At 36.6% G+C, this 18,337-nt stretch overlaps 2 protein-coding genes across 2 annotated transcripts; both read left to right on the top strand.

Moving 5' to 3' along the window:
• On the top strand, nt 8,008-9,143 carry LOC109838252. The gene is made up of 5 exons (XM_020406708.1): nt 8,008-8,030; nt 8,118-8,148; nt 8,364-8,456; nt 8,562-8,888; nt 8,976-9,143. Exons 1-5 carry the CDS (start codon nt 8,008-8,010, stop codon nt 9,141-9,143), a joined length of 642 nt encoding a protein of 213 aa, XP_020262297.1.
• On the top strand, nt 11,226-11,609 carry LOC109838253 (1-aminocyclopropane-1-carboxylate oxidase homolog). The gene has a single exon (XM_020406709.1). The coding sequence runs from the start codon at nt 11,226-11,228 to the stop codon at nt 11,607-11,609; it is 384 nt and encodes a 127-aa protein (XP_020262298.1).

Below are 18,337 nucleotides of genomic sequence, written 5' to 3' on the forward strand. Positions count from 1 at the left end.
TTCATCATTATTCTTCTCTACATGGATATATGTCTGATGCTAATGAATTTAGAGTGAAGCTTATTTCTACCATTCCCGATGCTTGGAATTTAGACATTACTTCTTGTCAGGAGGTAGAAAATGTTGATGTACCTCAACAACGTGGGTTAGTGTATTCGATTTATTCATATATTGTTTTTTCATATGTGCTAATGCATAGCGACCATATATTGCGGGCCAAGAGTGTTATATTGATATTGCAAACATTTGAACTTGCAATAGCTTGGATTGCGGGGTGTTCTTGATGACATACATGTTTAGCCTCGTTTCCGGTCAAACTATTTCAATTGACCAAAAGGATTGTGCAAGACATAGAGCTCGTATCGTTGCTCTATTTCTACATAAAAGTATATTTTCTATAAGTGTAATGTCCATTGAACCGCTTTTAAACTCAACCTATTGTTCTTTTGATCCGTTTATATTTTGCTTTCAGGAAATCAACGTGATCCCCAAGACTAATTCCACGGATGCTAGATGCTATCAAGCATTTTTTGTGTACATATATATGTTTGGAAAGTGTTTTGTAAAGTCATTTGTATGAAACCTATGGGACTGTTGTTGGGATTGGTTATGTAAAGTCATTTGTAAAGTCATTTTTTGCGATCAGCCACTGTGGTTAAATTACTGGTTATGTAGAGTTTTGTATGCTTCTAAGTCATTGAAATTGATGGTTTATTGCACGTAAATTTTTTGGTTCAGCGCACCAGCTACATAAAGTTTTTCCTCAAACAGAACACGATATTCTCTTACAGAGATCAGCGTGGTACACATAACCATAACAGAACAAAAGGAGAACACGATATTCTCTTACAGAGATCAGCGTGGTACACATAACCATAACAGAACAAAAGGAAGAAGAGAACATTCACACATAACCTGCCGTGGTACACATAACCATAACAGAACAAAAGGAAGAAGAGAACATTCACACATAACCTGCTACACTTACAGGATAACCCGCTACACTTACAATGTAACACGCTACACTTACAATGTAACCCACTACACTTACAGGATAACCCGCTACACTTACAGTGTAACCCGCTACACTTACAGTGTAACCCGTTACACTTACAGGATAACCAGCTATACTTGCAGGATAACCCGCTACACTTACAGTGTAACCCGCTATACTTACAGCGTAAACCCGCTACACTTACAGGATAACCCGCTACACTTGCTGGATAACCCGCTATGCTTACAGTGTAACGCATTACACTTACAAGATAACCCGCTACACTTACAGTGTAACACGCTACACTTATAGGATAACCCACTACACTTATAAGATAACCCGTTATACTTACAGTGTAGTACACTGACAGGATAACCCGCTACACTTACAGTGTAACCCGCTACACTTGCAGTGTAACCCGCTACACTTACAGTTAACCCGCTACACTTACAGCATAACCCGCTACACGTACAGTGTAACCCGCTACACTTACAGTGTAACCCGCTATACTTATAAGATAACCCGCTACACTTACAGGATAACCCGCTACACTTACAGTATAACCCGCTACACTTGTAGGATAACCCGCTACACTTGTAAGATAACCCGCTACACTTACAGGATAACCCGCTACACTTGCAGGATAACCCGGTACACTTACAGTGTAACCCGCTACACTTACAAGATAACCCGCTACACTTACAGTGTAACACGCTACACTTAAAGTGTAAGTGTAGCGGGTTACATTGTAAGTATAGCGGGTTATCCTGTAAGTGTAGCGGGTTACACTGTAAGTATAGCGGATTAAACTATAAGTGTAGCGGGTTATCCTGTAAGTGTAGCGGGTTACACTATAAGTATAGCGGGTTACACTGTAAGTATAGCGGGTTATCCTTTAAGTGTAGCGGGTTAAACTGTAAGTGTAGCGGGTTATCCTGTAAGTCTAGCGGGTTACACTGTAAGTGTAGCGTGTTACACTGTAAGTATAGCGGGTTATCCTGTAAGTGTAGCGGTTTATCCTGTAAGTGTAGCGGGTTATCCTGTAAGTATAACGGGTTACATTGTAAGTGTAGCGGGTTATCCTATAAGTGTAGTAGGTTACATTATAAGTGTAAAGGGTTACATTGCAAGTATAGCGGGTTATCCTGTAAGTGTAGCGGGTTATGTGTGGATGTTCTCTTCTTCCTGTAAGTGTAGCGGGTTATGTGTACCACGCTACAAAAGGATAACACAACAAAAGGAAGAAGAGAACATTCACACATAACCCGCTACACTTACAGGATAACCCGCTACACTTGCAATGTAACCCGCTACACTTACAGTGTAACCTGCTATACTTACAGTGTAACCCGCTACACTTAAAGTGTAACCCGCTACACTTACAGTGTAACCCGTTATACTTACAGGATAACCCGCTACACTTACAGTGTAACCCGCTACACTTATAGTGTAACCCGCTACACTTACAGTGTAACCCGCTATACTTACAGGATAAACCGCTACACTTACAAGATAACCCGCTACTCTTACAGTGTAACCCGCTACACTTACAGTGTAACCCGCTACACTTACAGGATAACCCGCTACACTTACAGTTTAACCCGCTACACTTACAGGATTACCCGCTATACTTACAGTGTAACCCGCTATACTTACAGTGTAACCCGCTATACTTACAGTTTAACCCGCTACACTTATAGTGTAACCCGTTATACTTATAGGATAACCCGCTATACTTACAATGTAACCCGCTACACTTACACTTTAAGTGTAGCGTGTTACACTGTAAGTGTAGCGAGTTATCTTGTAAGTGTAGCGGGTTACACTATAAGTGTAGCGGGTTATCCTGCAAGTGTAGCGGGTTATCCTGTAAGTGTAGCGGGTTATCTTGTAAGTGTAGCGGGTTATACTGTAAGTATAGCGGGTTATCCTACAAGTATAGCGGGTTACACTGTAAGTGTAGCGAGTTATCCTGTAAGTGTAGCGGGTTATCTTATAAGTATAGCGGGTTACACTGTAAGTGTAGCGGGTTACATTGTAAGTGTAGCGAGTTATCCTGTAAGTGTAGCGGGTTACACTGTAAGTGTAGCGTGTTATCCTGTAAGTGTAGCGGGTTAACTTTAAGTGTAGCGGGTTATCCTGTAAGTGTTGCGGGTTATCCTGTAAGTGTACCGGGTTACACTATAAGTATAACGGGTTATCTTATAAGTGTAGCGGGTTATCCTGTAAGTGTAGCGTGTTACACTGTAAGTGTAGCGGGTTATCTTGTAAGTGTAGCGGATTACACTGTAAGTATAGAGGGTTATCCTGCAAGTGTAGCGGGTTATCCTGTAAGTGTAGCGGGTTTACGCTATAAGTATAGCGGGTTACACTGTAAGTGTAGCGGGTTATCCTGCAAGTGTAGCTGGTTATCCTGTAAGTGTAATGGGTTACACTGTAAGTGTAGCGGGTTATCCTGTAAGTGTAGCGGGTTACATTGTAAGTGTAGCGTGTTACATTGTAAGTGTAGCAGGTTATGTGTGAATGTTCTCTTCTTCCTTTTGTTCTGTTATGGTTATGTGTACCACGCTGATCTCTATAAGAGAATATCGTGTTCTGTTTGAGGAAAAACTTTATGTAGCTGGTGCGCTGAACCATAGAACTTTACGTGCAATAAACCATCAATTTCAATGACTTAGAAGCATACAAAACTCTACATAACCAGTAATTTAACCACAGTGGCTGATCGCACAAAATGACTTTACAAATGACTTTACATAACTAATCCCAACAACAGTCCCATAGGTTTCATACAAATGACTTTACAAATCACTTTCCAAACATATATATGTACACAAAAAAATGCTTGATATCACAATTGGCATCTAGCATCCGTGGAATTGGTCTTGGGGATCACGTTGATTTCCTGAAAGCAAAATATAAGCGGATCAAAAGAACAATAGGTTGAGTTTAAAAGCGGTTCAATGAACATTACACTTATAGAAAATATACTTTCATGTAGAAATAGAGCAACGATACGAGCTCTATGTCTTGCTGAACATTACACTTATAGAAAATATACTTTCATGTAGAAATAGAGCAACGATACGAGCTCTATGTCTTGCTCAATCCTTTTGGTCAATTGAAATAGTTTGACCGGAAACGAGGTTAAACATGTATGCCATCAAGAACACCCCGCAATCCAAGCTATTGCAAGTTTAAATGTTTGCAATATCAATATAACACTCTTGGCCCGCAATATATGGTCGCTATGCATTAGCACATATGAAAAAACAACATATGAATAAATCGAATACACTAACCCACCGTTGTTGAGGTACGTCAACATTTTTACCTCCTGACAAGAAGTAATGTCTAAATTCCAAGCATCGGGAATGGTAGAAATAAGATTCACTCTAAATATAACACTCTTGGCCCGCAATATATGGTCGCTATGCATTAGCACATATGAAAAAACAACATATGAATAAATCGAATACACTAACCCACGTTGTTGAGGTACATCAACATTTTCTACCTCCTGACAAGAAGTAATGTCTAAATTCCAAGCATCGGGAATGGTAGAAATAAGCTTCACTCTAAATTCACTAGCATCAGATATATATCCACGTAGAGAAGAATAATGATGAAATCTTCTATCCTTTACAAACATATATACAATATCAAATTAATCTACAGCAACATTTTCTTCATTAATCTCAAAATACTTTTCTATGGTCTAAATTATATATAAACTCGACAGTAAACTACCGTAAATTATAGGTAATCAAGCAATCACATATAGAAATACATTACAATCATCAAGATGTCAAGTTTTTACATAGAAGCTGTTAGTTTTTGTTAAATATGCTATCATCCCCATTGTGTTTGTAAAAAGTGTAAACAAAATCACAATATTATAAAAACTTACGTACTGTGATATGCATTTACAATCCCATGAATGCTACATATTTGATTGATATTTTTATCTCTTCTCTTTTACCTACCTTTATGCCATCAACTATACTCTCTATCACCATATATTTACCTATTTCACATCTCTAGGCAAAATAAAATCTCTTCACTAAATTTTATCAACTGCATGAATGAGGGATTCATATTCTACCATATACTACGGACAACCACTCTATGGAAAAAGAATAAAACTAAACTAAACAAATAAGATGCAAACTGAAATAAAAAGAAGAAGAAGTAGCACACACTGATACAATACCAATCGCTAGGAAACAGAATTTTGAGGAGAGATTACTTATAGAGAAGGGGGTGGAGGCTTGAGAGTGAGCCGCCGGCAATCAGGTTGACCATTATAGGGGGATACGCTCTAGTTGAGACACTAAAGGAGATGACGACGTTAGTTGAAGTGTTAGGTGACGGCGGTGTTAGGTGATAGTAGCGGTAAGGCAATGGCGGTCTTATGTGACGGTGACGGTTGGGCAATGGCAGCGGTCAGACGATGGTAGCAGTCAGTCGCCTGTCAGCATCGCGGCTAGAGTTCAAGACATCGACGTCGGCAATGGCGGCGGTGGTGGCGTGAAGAAAAGAATGGAAAAGTTAGGGCTTAAACTGGGACTCAGATTTTCACTCAAATTGGACTAGTTGTAGAGGAATTGAAAGAGGAGAGAAGAAGGGATCCGATGTGCATCAAGAAAGAATGGAGAACAGAGAGAGAACAGAGGAAGAAGGGGGTTTTCTTCATTTTCTACGGTTATAAAAAGGGCAAAGAAAGAACGGAGAGGAGAGAGAACTGGTTTTGTGGAGATTGATGGCGGGGTATTTTGGGATTTTTACTTGAGAAATGTATAAATACAAGATACCCTAACTCTAAATTATACTGGATTTTTACTTGAGAAATGTATAAATACAAGATACCCTAACTCTAAATTATACTATTTGGGTTTAGAGACAAATACATAAAGTTAATTGGGTTCAATGATACAAAAGAAAGTTGTTGGGTTTATAGATAAATCAGAGTAAAAAATTGGGTCTAAAAACAAAAAACCCTATATTAAATTACTATTCTAGTTCTAGTTTGACCGATGTGCGTTTTCATGGTTTTTCTAATTTTCTTATGCCTACAGTTTCGGTGCTCCATAGAGATTAGTTGGAGCAATAATGGCAAATCCGTAAATAAATTCCTTAAAAATAACTCTCACAATTCTAGGTAGATAGATTTGACGGTTATGAGGTGTTCCACACCTAAAATTGTAATTAACATTAGGTAAAAAGGTTATTTTAGGAAATATAATTTAGGGGAGAAACAAAAATTTATTATTAGTTAGAATTCTTCAATTAACTAATATTTCAGGCCCCGCTTGACAAAGGGTTAATGAAGAAGGGTTAAAGAGAAGGATTAATGTACTTAGCTCATTTGATAATCCGAAGGACTAAATTATTAACCCGTTAAATAAGTTTTATTTTAGCCCTTATGATCAATTTTAGTGTTTGGGAATAACAATGATTTTGACTATTTTCTTTATAATTAGAAGGGTTAACTCTTATTCCATCTAAATAGGAGTATTAGTAAACCCCTTATTTTGAGGGGTTAACTCATTTTAACCCCTCTAGAGGGGTTAACTTAACCCTTCTATATTTTTTATGTTTGGCAAATTATGGAGGGTTAACTCACTTTAACCCTTATATAGATTTGTTGTGTTTGGCAGGTTAAGAAGGGGTTAAGTCTCCTTAACCCCTCACTTAACCCTTTGCCAAACGGTACCTCAACTTATAATTTTACCGCATTATCTCCACACTTTCCATTAGAAAAAACCGCCTCCAAAAATTCTCCTGAAGAGAACGCCATGAAAGGTACCCTCTTTTTTTTTCCTTTTTAAAAAATTTTAATTATATAGTATGATGTAGTTGTTAAGCCCTTAAATTTGTCATTCTTCAATTCAGTAAGCATTTGTTTTTTTCTATATTAAAGACGGATTTTTTTGTCCAATCGACAAACCTAGTTCTCTGATATGTCCATCTTGAGTAAGAATTGCAACGCGGTTCATATGTTTTTGAAATTTACACGAAGTAAGATAACAAAAGAATTAACAAAAGACGTTGCTTTTGATGGACGCCGAGGAAGAAACGACTCTCAGCTCTTTTGCATACCCAGTACATGTCGAGGAAGAAACGCTTCAACTCATTGAATTCCGACTCTCCCCATCCCTAAAAGCTTTGTTGTTCCTAACGTCAGTTGCTTTTGATTTAGGTGTTCATTCGGTAATGATATTGTCTATATGTGACTAGCACTTACCAGCCTTGAATTTGTATTTTGAGAAGCATAAGTTGCAGATAACCCCCTTATCTCTTAAGCATAAGTTGCTTTCTTATACCAGCCTTGAATTTATATCTAAGTGATTTATTTAGGAGTTATAATTTTAATTTTCTTGTACTTATTTTTGATATTTAATTGAAATGCAGAAAACGTCAGAGAGGAGTCTATTGGTATTTATTGCAATCCAACAAAAATGTTCAATATCATAAGTGGCTTAACAGATGTACAAAAACAAGCGGTAGTGGATATGGGTTTGGGATGTATTTTATATATTCCTGATATAAGAATGTGTCGTTGCCTTTGTTATTGGTTAATGATTAAGGTAAATATAGAAACACGTATAATTAAAATAAGAGATTGCGAGGTGTCACTTTTAGAAAAGGATGTCGTTTACTTGATGGGATTACATGCTGAAGGTGATATTGTTATGCTTTGTAATGAAAGTGTTGACCTAGAAATTTTAAAATATTATGTTGAACCATTCACGAAGAAAATTACAATCAGACACCTTATAAATTGTATTGGTTCATCTGATGGAGCAGACGATCACTTTAAGAGATCTTTTGTGCTTCTATTACTGGGACTTGTGCTAACTCCTATAAATGATAAGGATTATATACCCCAATATTATCTAAACATTATGGTTGATGTCAAAAAAATCTCTTCATACAATTGGGCTAGATTCACTCTTAACCTTTTATTTTCAAGCATTACAAGTCAGAGGAAAAAAATGCGAAGTACGTAAATGGGTGTATGCTTCTGTTACAGGTAAATTCTTTAACTTAAGTGAGCTAATGTTTTTATTTTTTACTATTTTATCTCATAATAACTATATATGTTTGTCATTTATATTAGCTATGGAATTATGAGCACTTCAGATTTCCGGGTAATGACTTTGTTTACAATGCTAAAAGTCTTCTAATAATGGCACATTGGACTGAGAAGCAATGTGCATCAAGAGAGAACTATGAAAATTTATTTGGCCGCGCTGATAACAAAATGTACCATGAATTACAGAAAAAAGGTAGATGATTAGTTTGTTTTTTGGATTAATTTATATTATTAAACTCATATGTGCATTATTAATGTTCTTTCTTACAGCTAGTAGTACTATTTGATTTAGTGATGCCTTACATACAACAAGAAACAACTCAGACTTCAGAAGGACAACATGCAACAACATCCAACAAAAAGGTATGTGAGGTTTAACTATAGATTCTTTATTTAGATTTAATCTAGCTTGGTACCCACTTAATCTTCCTATTATATTTAATTTTATCTTTGTAAATATATTTTTAGGAACATTATGCTACTTTTGAAAATAAATCAAATGATCAAGCTGGTCAAAACTTGAGGCCAAATCATGAAGAAGAAGAAAAAGAGGCGAAAGAGGAGAAGGAAAAAGATGACGAGGATGAGGAAAATGATGAGGTTTCAGATGAAACATTTGACGACATGGACAAACATATGCTATCATTTCGTATGGCTTCAGTTGAACGGAGTGTGCATTGCTTAGAAAATAATATTAAAAAAATTATGCTTGAAATTACACAAGCTATCTTCGAAGTGAGAGATGATGTTTCCACACTCAAATCCGACATCAGAGAAAGCAAATTATATTCAAAGGTTAAAATTTTGTTTATGCATTATATTACTTGTAAACTTCTTTTTTACATATATCCTAACTTAATTTTTTATCACCTCTGTTTCTAGAATCATATGCAGAGAATTGAAGAAAAATTATGCAATATTTGCATTAGTCTTAAAGGAGAATCATTTGAAAAAGAAAGGAGAAATCCACCTAGCCATGATAGTAACGTCGGAGCAAATAGTGTTCATGTAGATTTAAATATGGAACCTCCTAATATGGATTCAGAATAGATGAATGGTGAGACTTATGTGTTACCTCATCATGAGCAAAGGGAAAGCAACAAGAAGCCTCAAGCTACATTAGAAAATATGAAACCATTAAGAAGTGTACAGAAAAAAAATGTCATTTGCACAAAAAAAAATCAAAGGAAGTTGAGGATAGTATCAACCCATGCCAACATAATAAACATTCACATGAAGAGGAAATCATATCTGCTTTTCAGGGAGCAGTAAAGGAAGATCATGACTTACTACCTCCAGGACTTACACAAGATGAAGTTATTGCTATAACTTATTGCAAGGCATGTGTAAGCAATGGAGAGAAAAATAAGTCTTTTGTTCAAATAGGTGATATCATTCTCACGGGAGAATATTTGAAGCCTTTGCTTGCAAGTGGAAACTTTGGAACTGATGCATGGTTATCAAATGAGATACTTATTCTTTATTCTATATAAAATCAAATGCATTTTTGGTAATCATAAAGTTATTCTTTGCATTTTGACTTTGGTTTGGTGAATGTAAATAGTAACTTGGTGATTTAAAATTATATTTTTCAGATAATTGATGCATATACATATTTGCTTAGATTGTGAAGCAGTAATCAGAACTTCGACAACAAAAAGATTAGCTATCAATCATGCTTCGCATATGGCTTGCTTCAAAGAAATGTGCAACAAGGAGTAGCATCATCATTTCATAATATAAAAAAATGTGCTAATGATGTTCGTGAAATAATGTCATCTGATATAGTATATTTATTTTTATGTTTATATTCCATATAAAGTTTCTCAAATATTTCATTTGATAACTATATGACTAAGTCTTTTAAATTATCCATGTTTTTATAGGTGTTTTTTCCTACAAATAGTGAAGGAAATCATTGGTATGTTGTTGTTATGCATCCTCAAATTAGGAAGTTCCAAATCCTAAACTCGATGCTTGGTGGAATGGTTGAATCACAATTCAAGACAATTAGCATGTTTTTGGTAAGTACATACTAAATACTCACATTCATTATTTTGAATGAATAAGTTTGACCATATTAGCATGTTTTTGGTAAGTACATACTAAATACTCACATTCATTATTTTGAATGAATAAGTTTGACCATTGTCTCTTTTGATAAAATACTCACATTCATTATTTTGAATGAATAAGTTTGACCATTGTCTCTTTTGATATCTTATAGATGCACGGAATCCAAGCATGCATTGAAGTTGCTAAATTACAATCCCCTGAGATGGCCGCATTATTAAGACATGTAAATATTACTACTTGGGACTGGACTATAGTTCAGGATATGCCGCAACAAATTAATTCGTAAGACATTCCATAAAATTATCTTCAATTTCATATTTTATGATCCTATAATGAACATAGTTACATTTTGTTTCTTTTTATGAACTTGAACTATTAGGATTGACTGTGGACTTTATACATTAAAGTTTTTGGAATATTGGGATGGAAGTCATATGAGAGTTGATATAAGCCTAGTAGTACATGGATGAAAGCTAAATATTGTCACCTCGTGTACTGTATTTACATGTGATTGCTAATTTTCATGGTTGTTTGTTGTCTAGGCCTACATTAAAAGGTTCCGTAGAACTTTGATTGCTGAATTCATTCTATCGGAGTGGAACCAATGTGAATACACAAAGAAAGAGATCAAAAGTTTTGGTTCAAGGTATCCTAGGCACTTGAGAACATAAGTTCTTCTAAATGTCAAATAACAAGAAACTGGGTTATAAGTCTATCAGTGAGTGATGAAACATATAATTTGTAACTGATGGATTTTACAAATATTTTTTTCGGAACTGATATTTCAAGCTATGTAATTGATCTTTTAAGCGGTTGCTTTTTTCCGCCTTCTATTTCAAGCCTATTCATATTTAGCCAATATCGAACTTTTTCAAGAGTTTGAATGCTCAAGCTTTCTAACTGATAAGCCAACTTAACTACCTATAAAATCTGCAGCCCCTACCGAGATTGCACGTTAATACTACTCTAAAAGTTTCAGAAACTAAAGAATTCATTATTCTCATTGTAGCAACAGCTAAGCAATCTACAACAGCAGTTCATACAAGCTATGACTGAATGAAAGAGCTCAAGGAGTTCGACAAAACTAAAGCTGGCGTAAAAGGGCTCGTTGATTCTGGCACCAAGCAAATCCCAAGAATATTTATCCACTCTCCAGAAAACCTCCCAAAGCCTTCAGATGGGGTCAATACAAACCTCCAAGTCCCTGTCATAGACCTCCAAGACATTAGTGACTCTAAATGTCAACAAGAAATTGTTAAAGAAGTTCGTTTTGCATCAAAATCATGGGGATTCTTTCAGCTTCTGAACCACGGAGTACCAGTTGAACTTCTTGATAGTATGACCAAAAGTGTTAAGAGGTTCCATAAGCAGGATAAAGAGGAGATAGCAAAGTTTCATTCACGTGATCCAAATAAGAAGGTGAAGTTTTATGGAAATTGACCTCCAAACATGAATGCATGGTCAAAATTCATTAACGAGATTTTATTATGAAGAAAATTATTGATTAAAAGTTCACGTGCAATAGATGCCAAAATAGAGAGCACAGTAAAATGAAAATCCATATTCACAACCATGAACAAATTTATATTCGACTTCTACAGTCAGCGAGTACAATATACAACCCCTCTTGGTCAGCTCAAACTCATTCACTTCTCAAATTTAACTTTAAAAAGTAACTCGTTCAATAGCAGATGTTTATTTACAGCAAAACTTAACATAATATGACAGAGCGTACTACCAAGAATGGATGATAATGGAAGCCTCCATTCTACGTAGCCTCGTGTATGCAAATTGACCTCAATTTAATCACAATAAGAATAAGAGACCAAATATGTATGTCCTGCTCTAATCATATCACACTAAGAAAAAGAAAAACATAGCTTGAACTAGTAGCTCGCGCACTTAGGAAAAAAGACTATTAAGACAAGTCGTGTGAGCAAGACAGCAGGCAGATTTCTCGATAGCCACAGATTCCTAGCAAGATTGAACCATCCATCTTCTCTATAAGTGGTCTTCCACACTGTCATACCACAAAAGATAAAGAGCAAGTTATTGACTTAGCTGCAGAGAAAGACTGGCCAATTGCGGTCGCATTTTTAATAACTGCATAGGACGACTTACCAATTGTGGTCCATTTTTAACATTTTCCCAAAATAGAAACCCATTTCTGTTTACAAAACAAAGAGAAGGATACTACAATAACAATAAGTAAATTATTGGCATAGATAGAAAGTGATATTGGAGCAAAGAAATTCTTAAATAATGTAGGAAAATCATGAGTTAGAAAATGTAGTAGGCCAACATGTAATGAGTTCAGGAGAAATGCAGTATGCCAACATGTAATGAGTTCAGGAGATATGCAAAGGAAGATACTTATTAACCGAAACAAATATTTTATCAGGGCTTGTGTATAATTCTACTCTTTAGCTTTTTTCTAGGCATACAAACAAAAGATAAACCATAAGCATGTACAATAATATTACATACCTAGAATTTGTAAAGTTTTCAATATAATGTTGTTTCATATCAATGCAGGTTGTAGTCTTCTTGTGACCATGTCATCTCAGATGGGAAATATCGCCTGTAATTGACATAACTTAATTATTTTTGATATTTTAGATAAGAGAATATGCACAAAAATATAATGATCATAATCTAATTAGAATTACCCAATGTTGTTATTCACATCTTGTTTGTCAACGTTGTTTACTGAAATACTTGGACAGCTCCGAATATTATGACCATGTTGGTTGCACATGCCACAATGGTTATTTCGTTTTTCACTGTTTGCCTTCAATCTTTTTCTAGGTGCACCTTTCGTCTTTGCTTGGATAGGATCTAGCACGATTGTTATATCTCCATCCTCATATACATTTATCTCACATGTTCCATCATCTGAGTTATAATCATTAGATGCTTCAGATTTATTTTCCATCAGTTTAAATGATGCTAATTTGCTATTAAGAAAATTCATAAGCTCAGAAAATTAATCTTCAGACTTAGCTGCCTTATAACACACTTGTTTTGCTAGTTTCACCAATTTTTGGTTTCTAACTGCATGACCTGAGACTTCATTCACTATGCCATGTCTATCAGAAGCAAATCCAGCTTTAACATTTTTAGTCCACCATGGCCAAATACAACACTCCGGAAATGATGTAAGATTTAGATATTTCATTAAGGAAAACATATGGCTGCATGGTATTCCTTTTGTTTCTAGTTGCAAGCATTCACATGTTAACTTAACTAACTTTCCACTTTCCCATTCACAACAAACTATGGTGCGCACCTCTGGATTTGAGTCAATTGTGATAACAAAGTTGTGAAGTCCTTCAACAATGTTGTGCCCTACGATACAATAATTTTTTCCTTTTTGCATGTCAATTTGAATTAGATCAAAAATAGCAGGTGTATAAACATCAGAAGCATATAACTCTAATTTTCTTGTACAAGTTCTCAGATATGGAGTAAATTGGGAGGCTTTAGAGTCATCTGCCGCTTCATTTCGACGAGCACCTGAAACACATCTATCATAGTGATGAATCATATCAACAAGAGTCATGCCATAGTTGAGATATTTGACACATCTATCATAGTGATGAATCATATCAACAAGAGTCATGCCATAGTTGAGATATTTGTGCAGAATAGAATTTATACTTTCACTTCATATCAACAAGAGTCATGCCATAGTTGAGATATTTGTGCAGAATAGAATTTATACTTTCACTGCGTTGCGTACTTCTAAGACTTAAGAAAGTATGCCCATGTAAGTAGGTAGCAGCCCATAAATATTTTTTTTTCATACATTCTTAGCAGCCATTTTTTTCTCTTTATTACCTATCTTATTAGCAAGAAGCTCTTTCCACTTATTTTCAAACACTTCAACTGTATATTTTCTTGAAATAAGGTCTTGGAAGACAGCTCTAACCGAACGATTTCTTATATTGTCATATAAGTTTTTCCCTATATGCCAAGAACACAACTGATGCTTTACGTCCGGAAACTCTGTGATAATAGCTTCACGCATGGCACTATCATCGTCGATAATGACAGACAAAGGTTCTTTTTTACACATCGCCATCTTAAATGCCTTCAACAACCAAATGTAGCTCGCCGTTGTTTCATTACAAACTACTCCACATCCAAATATTATTGTTCTCTGGTGATGGTTTAAACCAATAAATGGTATGAAAGACATGGCATATTTGTTTGTTCGATAAGTACTGTCAAATAATAAAACATCACCAAAAGCTTCATAGTCAACTCTTGATTGAGAATCAGCCCAAAACAAATGTGTAAGATGGCCTTCATCGTCAGTTTTATTCAAATAGAAAAAATCTACATCTTTCCTTTTTCTTTTGTGTAAGATGGCCTTCATCGTCAGTTTTATTCAAATAGAAAAAATCTACATCTTTCCTTTTTCTTTGTTTCATCATATTCAATACAGTTTGTGCATCTCCCTGTTCTATTATTCTTTGTGATATTTTACCCCACTTGTTATAAATATATTTTCTAATAAAACTAACCTTCTCATAACCTCCGTCTCTATACTCCACGAAATCCATAATTTTATTTTTAGGAATGCCACATTGTGCTAGCATATGAATTTCTTCCATTTGTACATCATCAATCTTCGTTGAGAGCGAAGAAAAGGAATTTCATCTGGGCTTGCAAGCTCATGATTATGCATATCCCTTAAACTATAAACAAACCATCTCTGTGTTTCGTTATCAAAAAAAATCTCAAGGCATGCATCACAATTGCATCTGGATAATGCTCGTTCTTTATATGTTCTATCTGTTCTATCCATATGCTTAGTTTCACGAATTCCTTCTTTAAAGCAACCAAATTTGCGATAGTAAAGATTTCCATTTTTATCATATCTCACTTTATCCCTTCGAATGCTAAAACCCTTCAAATTTGCGATAGTAAAGATTTCCATTTTTATCATATCTCACTTTATCCCTTCGAATGCTAAAACCCTTCAAATTGGCATATGAATTATAAAACTCATACCATTCATTTTCAGTGGTATAGGAATTCAGAATTATGTCCTCGTATTCCATTAAGGATGGGCTTCAGGATTCACCTGGCATGCATATTATTTAATAAGACATTAGTAAAAAAATTAGTTATGCAACAAAATATTAACCCTATTAAATATTGTTCACTGATAGAAAACAATGTTCTAAAAACAAGGTTCTTACAAGCAACATTGTTAATTGTTGGATGTCAGCATACTATACGTTTTCATAGTTTTAGCAAAAAATTCCAAAGTGGCCGGTCAACCTCGCACCTAACAAGATTTACTTTACTTTCTTAATCTGTTATAATTTGGAAAAACATAGATTATTCTCTTATTTATCATTACTGTACACATAAATTGTCATTAAATTTTCATCATAATTCACTTAACGGACATTTTGCAAGAACACAATATCTGTCTCTATCATCCTTGCTGTAATATTGTCGGCTCTTTTATATTGCGATGCAGATCAAATGGGAAATTGCCACTATGAAGTTAATAAATAACATTGACCAATTTTTATCAACAACAACTAGAAACTTGCATAAATTTTGAATTTTACCCCAAATAAACTCTAAGTGCGCATACAAGATCAAACCAACAAAATAGACAGTTTTAGTATTGAAAAAGAATGTTCCTAATTAGATCAAACCAACAAAATAGACAGTTTTAGTATTGAAAAAGAATGTTCCTAATTTCAAATCAGTACCATTCAGAGATTAGCAAACAACATGAAAGAATGTTCCTAATTTCAAATCAGTACCATTCAGAGATTAGCAAACAACATGTTATCAATTTTCCCACTATCAGAGAAAAAGTTAGGGTTCTAATGAGTGATTACATACCTTGATTGTCAGGTACAGGAAGAACAAGAGCTGGAGTTGGCGCAAGAGATGGCACAAGAGATGAAGATGGGGAACCTGACATTTGGGGAACCTGGCATTGTGATACGGGTGTATCTTCTCTTCGGGAGCTTAGCGATCCTCATGGAAGCTTGAGGATAGATGATTCTCATGGTATCTTGAGAATAGAGTAGAGGAGTCGTGGACGAGGCCATTGGAGGCGACGAAGTCGAAGGATTAGTCAAAACTACAGGTTTGCAGCTGGACTCTGGCCGGTCGACCGGCTTGGTCACGGCGGTCAACCGCTTAGTGCACAGGCCCAGACTATGTCTCGGGACTGAGAGCGGTCGACCGATGAAGGCTCTGCGGTCGACCGAAAAACAGCGGTCGACCGATGATGCATGGCTCTGCGGTCGACCGAAAATACTGTAATCGATTTTTCCAGTTTTCGTCGTTCTGACTGGTCGACCGCCTTGGGTACTGCGGTCGACCGCGTAGCGGTTCCGGGCCTGGGTCTATTTCTTGCTCCGGTTGAGATTTCTGTTTAGTATAAATAGAAACACGACTTTTCTAGGGTTTAGAACTCAGATTGTAATCAGAAAAGAGATCAGGGAGGTTGTTCTTTGATCTAGAGAGATTGTGAGAGAGAGATTTTGTAAATCTAATTGATTCTCATAATCTAGAGAAGGTATTTTCCTTCGCCCTAATTATAACTCTTGTGTTCTTCAGTTGTTTTCTTCTTTTACCCACTCTTGATAATTCCGCGATCAAGAGTGATCGCACGGCAACTCGTATCAAGTTGGTATCAGAGCACTAGATCCTGTGAAAGGGGGAACTGTGTATGGTCCTTACTCGCTCACAGTACAAGAAGCTTGGCGAGATCCTTAATTCCTCGGAGGGGGTCCAGAAATTAAGGAAGGAGAAGATGACTGAATCAGATTATTCAGCAAGACTTGATGCCATGGAGAACCAAATTAAGACGATCGGGACGACTCTTACCCAACTCGTGGGTCTCATCAACGGAGGAGACAAAAAGGAGGAATCTTCTTCGAAGGGTAAGAAGGCACTCTTCGAATCCGATGAGGAGAGCGAGAAAGCTGATTCAGAGGGGGAGACTGAGATTGTCATGACTGTTAGACATCAAGGGGGTAAGAATCATTACCAGAATCTGAAGATTGACTTCAAGGTTGAGATTCCTGTTTATGATGGGAGTATCAATGTGGAGAAGCTTGATGATTGGATAGAGCGTATGGAGATGTACTTCACTCTCTACGGATATTCATCCAAGGAGAAAATAGTATTCACGACATTAAAGCTTTCAGGGCACGCGTTGACGTGGTAGAAATCCTATTGCAAACAGGAGAAGAAAGTGGCATCGTGGAACAAGTTCAAGGAGCTACTTCGGAAACAGTTTTATCCAGTGGGGCTCCTTGAGGAGCGTTGGTACAAGTGGTATGGCTTACACCAAAAATTTAATCAGACCGTTCAAGAGTACACGACGGAGTTCCAGCAACAGGCGATGGTCCTAAACATCGCAATGTCAGAGTACCCCATCTTCATGAAGTACATGGCGGGTCTGAATGATTACATCCGGAAGGAGATGAAGCTGTTTTCAATAGAGACAATCGCAGAGGCGAGCGTGAAGGCCATTGCCATTGAGGGCAGGCAGAAGAAGGGCAACGAGACAAAAGGGGATTCCAAACCATCGGGGAGCAAGACGGGTGGCTCTCAGTCTAAGGATGAGAAGAAGAAGGTTGACTCGGGGAAAGCAGGATTGACATGCAATCACTGCAAGCAGACAGGGCATGTGGCTGATCGTTGCTGGGATAAGTATCCTTATCTGAAGCCAAAAGGATTGAAGAAGAAGGAGGAGAAGAAGGCGTACGTGATAGCACAGGGTCCGAAGGAGGTTCCCGGGATGACCGAACCTAATAGCAGTCTCAACCTTATGACGGGGAAGCAGGCCACCAAAGAAGATGACGACCCGAGGGAGCAGCTCTTTGTTCTGAAATTGCAGGTCAAGACTAGTTTAGTGGATGCTATTGTAGATCCAGGGAGTCAGAAAAATCTGATATCTGAGGCATTAGTACAGAAGCTGGGATTGAAGACGGTGAAGCATCCGAAACCCTATCCATTAGGGTGGATTCAGAAGGAGGCAGGATTGAGTGTGGTGAACCAGTGTTCATTCAGGTTTGCACTCCATGAGTCGTATATTGACGAGGTCACACACGACGTGGTTCCGTTGGATGTTTGCCAAGTTATTTTGGGAAATCCTTATTTGTGGGATAGATACGCAG

This window comes from Asparagus officinalis, chromosome 4 (assembly GCF_001876935.1).
Source record: "Asparagus officinalis chromosome 4, Aspof.V1, whole genome shotgun sequence".
Classification (NCBI taxonomy): Eukaryota; Viridiplantae; Streptophyta; class Magnoliopsida; order Asparagales; family Asparagaceae; genus Asparagus; species Asparagus officinalis.

Excerpts from the sequence above, each read along its gene's own strand:
- LOC109838253 (XM_020406709.1), top strand. The coding sequence starts at position 11,226 with ATGAAAGAGCTCAAGGAGTTCGACAAAACTAAAGCTGGCGTAAAAGGG.
- LOC109838252 (XM_020406708.1), top strand. The coding sequence starts at position 8,008 with ATGGGTGTATGCTTCTGTTACAG. Across the intron at positions 8,149-8,363 it reads TGAGCACTTCAGATTTCCGG|CTAGTAGTACTATTTGATTT; the intron begins GTAATGACTTTG and ends TCTTTCTTACAG. Across the intron at positions 8,457-8,561 it reads CAACAACATCCAACAAAAAG|GAACATTATGCTACTTTTGA; the intron begins GTATGTGAGGTT and ends ATATATTTTTAG.